We start from the raw sequence: 3,669 nt of genomic DNA on the forward strand, positions 1-3,669 counted from the left end.
GAACCTTCATACTGTTTTCCATAGTGGCTGTACCAATTTGCAGTCCCACCAGCAGTGTATGATGGTTCCTTTTTCTCTGCATCCTCTCCAGCATTTGTCATTACTTATCCTGTTGATTATAGCTATTCTAACAGGTGTGAGATGGTATCTCATTGTGGTTTTGATGTGCATTTCTCTAATAGCTAGCGATGATGAGCATCTTTTCAAATATCTGTTGGCCAATTATAAGTCTTCTAGGCAGAAGTGCCTGTTCAGGTCCTCTGCCCATTTTTTAATTGAATAATTTGTTTTTTTTGTTTGAGTCCTATGAGTTCTTTGTATATTTTGGATATTAGGCCCTTATCGGAGGCATTGCTTCAAATATATTTTCCTATTCAGATGGTTGTCTCTTTACCTTGTTAACAGTTTCTTTTGCTGAGCAGAAGCTTTTTAGTTTGATGTAGTCCATTCATTTATTTTAGCTTTTACTTCCTTTGCCTTTGAGGAATTATCTTTTCTACTTCTTTTTCTGACACCCCATTATTAGAGTATAGCAACACTATGGATTTTTGAATGTTGATTTTGTATCCAGAGACTTTGCTGTATTCACTTATTGTTTCTAGTTGTGTTCTTGTGGAGTCTTTAGGGTTTTCTATATAGAGAATCATGTCATTTCCAAATAGTGACAGTTTGACTTCTACGTTTCCTATTTGGATGCCTTTTATATCTTTCTCTTGCCTGATTGCACTCGCTAGGACCTCCAATGTTATATTGAATAACAGTGGTGATAGTGGACAGTTTAGCCTTGTTCCTGAACTTGGAAGGTTTTTAGATTTTGACCATTAAGTATAATGTTGGCTCAGGGTTTTTCATAGATGGCCTTTATTATGTTAAGGTACTTTTTTTCTATATCGATTTTGGATCTCACAATGTTTTGAATGTAGTCAATCCAATGCCTAAATCTGGAAAATAAGGATAATGACCTCCAGTCTCTCATATTCTAATTATGAGAAATGAATAAAATTTTAGTTGTGAAAATAGTTGTATTTTAGAAAAAGTGTCTCAACCAAGATAAGAGTACTTCTTTTGGATCATCCTTATGTTTGTGTATGTTGATTTTTGTTTTTTTTTTTTCCATTATTTTTTTCCATATCGGGTTTGGAGGCAGAGCAACCTGTTAAGTCAAAAATATATTTTTTTTTCTTTATACTACATTTCCTTTAGGAGGTTCCATGAGAAAAACTGATTTCAACAGAGGACTATACTTTGCTATTGTAGGAAATGAAACTAGAAAATATGAGTTCTCTCAAAATGTTGCATTCAACAATATTGGTGCCTTTAGTTAAATGACCAATCATTAATTTCCAAGAGGCCAGCATATAGCATAGGCTTGGTCTGATTTTAGAAAAAAATATTACGCGAGACAGATTTCATGTACAATCAGTCTTCTACCTTATTTATCTCAGTCATTATACTCTCTGCAAAATGAAGTTGAAAAATATATTGTAATATATTCTAATTCACATGTTTACCTAGTATAATGTGTTGCGAACAAGAGAAAATATTTATTATGTTTAACTTTATTAAACTCTCTTTTTAGCTTTCATTCCTGGACTAAAGAAAGGTACAGTAGAAACCAACACAAACCATAACCATGGTGCATGTTTCATTTTAAAATAAATTGCTATTTTGTGCTTTTAAAAAAAAAAACTTTTGGCCTTTTCACTTCTCATTAAACATTGCCATTTCAACTGTTTGCTTCAAACACATTTTTTGAACTGATATCTAGAAAAGGTATTCGGTTGGTTGGATATCTTGTATAACTGGATGCTTTTTCCAAGTTATACATAATTAATCTTTAGAAAGCAAAATTAACATAACCTTATAGTCATTTTTTTTATTTACAGTGGTTACTTTCAAATTAACTACAGGTTTAATTATTCATTTTTCTCCTCTGACAATGTAAGCATATTCAGCATTTTGTTTGAGGAGGCATTAAAAATCTAATTCTACTTTTCTGTATCTTCATTCCAATTTGATCTGTAAATTGTATATGTTATGTACGTGCCTAACAAAATAATCCAAGTTTACATTCTTGATGAAATTTGTAAATAATGTATATTTTCTTTGCGAAATTATAATGTATAGATTACACGTGAAAATACGCTAAGGTCAACAGAAAAGAAATTTCTTTAACTATGGAGTTTAAGCAACCAGTTAAATATATACATAATGTTATTGTGCTGATAAAGATTTAAAATGCTGCAGGATATTTTGAATGTTTCAAATATATTTGGACTCACTGTGTATATGCATCTATTTCTTTATTGTCTATTTCATATTTGGGGATGGATCTGTCACATCGTTCCATTGCTACTTAAAATGATAATGTATTCCACTTCATATGCTTATTTCGAAATGTAATTTACAGTCTATTGATATTTCTACCAAGTAGAAATAGCACTCAAAGAATAAATCTTCCTTAAATCAGTCAGAAAACTCTAAATTATTATGTAAAGAACCTCACTTTTAATTTTAATTTTGACATATCGATACTAACAACATGTTTTATTATTTTGGGGTATTTTAAATGTTTGTAAAAAGTTGCTTTGGCTTCTTTTGTATTATGTTAGAAAAGTTTTCTTGTGCTCTTATATAATTGGTGCTAACGTTCATGATAAATTTTTGACTATCACCTAACTAGTGGAATTTCAAGCTAAATATTTTATTCCCCTTGAAAGTCTTTAGTATTCAATATTTATATGGTTAATTCAGATGAAAGCGAATGCATTACATGTGCTTTTCATTTTGTCTCTCTTCTTCTCATTAGTTTTTAGGTGTTCCCTGATACAGTCCAGGAACTACAATTATTGTGGTTGTGATACAAAGTCAGGGTGTTTTGATCATAATTGTTCATAGATATAGTGGAAAGAGTATTTGAATGTGCATCAGGACACACCTGGCTAGATGTGTACATTTGGCCAACTCATTTTAGCTCAAAGTCTCCATTTTCTTTTCTCCCTCATTTTAAAAATTGTAGTAATCATATTTATGCTCAAGCCTCACAGAAAAGTCATACTGCTGACATGTGATGTAATAACAATAGTCACAAACAAAAACCCAATAACAGTTAGTGTTGAAATGTGTACTGTGTTCTAGACACTGTCTCTAATAATCTATAAATGTCTTTATTTTAATACAACACTTTTATGTGTAAGTTCTATTATTTTCTTCATTTTTGCAGAGGTGGAAATTGAGGCAAAGAAAGATTAAATAATATAGAAATTCATATGATCATTCTAAAGCACTATACCTATGTAAGACATTACTGTTAGATTTTTGAATCTTCATTAGGACACCAATGAGTAATGATCATTACAATTAAACTCATAGTTTAAATTCTACTCTAATTTACTTAGTATATTCATAATACGGTTGGGCTTTAACTAGAAGCTTTACTGAATCACATTAGTATATTTTGTGGTTATATTTTGTGATAATTTAATATTATTAAATGTTAGTATATAAGAGAAAAAAGCCCTTTGTGACTCTAATCATAAAGTTATGAAATCAAGATTATTTCATTCATTAAACTATTGGAGGCTGACTGGTTACCAGGAATGACATTGAGTTATTTTCTTAAATACAAAAATACATAGGCTCTTTCTTTCACAGTAAATTATATATATG

The 3,669-nt window shown here is 30.5% G+C and overlaps 1 protein-coding gene across 7 annotated transcripts in view; it reads left to right on the forward strand.

Annotated features, from left to right (window-relative positions):
* PCDH11X (protocadherin 11 X-linked) overlaps positions 1 to 3,669 on the forward strand; it is a 741,312-nt gene that overhangs the window by 608,581 nt on the left and 129,062 nt on the right. For 5 of the 7 annotated variants that reach the window (XM_006921486.2, XM_006921481.2, XM_015596797.1 and 2 more), the window contains one exon: positions 1,580 to 1,603. The exons of the other annotated variants lie outside the window; for them this stretch is intronic. In XM_006921486.2, coding sequence (XP_006921548.1) covers positions 1,580 to 1,603 — 24 coding nt within the window. The remainder of the gene's footprint in view (positions 1 to 1,579; positions 1,604 to 3,669) is intronic. 7 annotated transcript variants of the gene reach the window in all.

This window comes from Pteropus alecto, unplaced genomic scaffold (assembly GCF_000325575.1).
Source record: "Pteropus alecto unplaced genomic scaffold, ASM32557v1 scaffold119, whole genome shotgun sequence".
Lineage (NCBI taxonomy): Eukaryota > Metazoa > Chordata > Mammalia > Chiroptera > Pteropodidae > Pteropus > Pteropus alecto.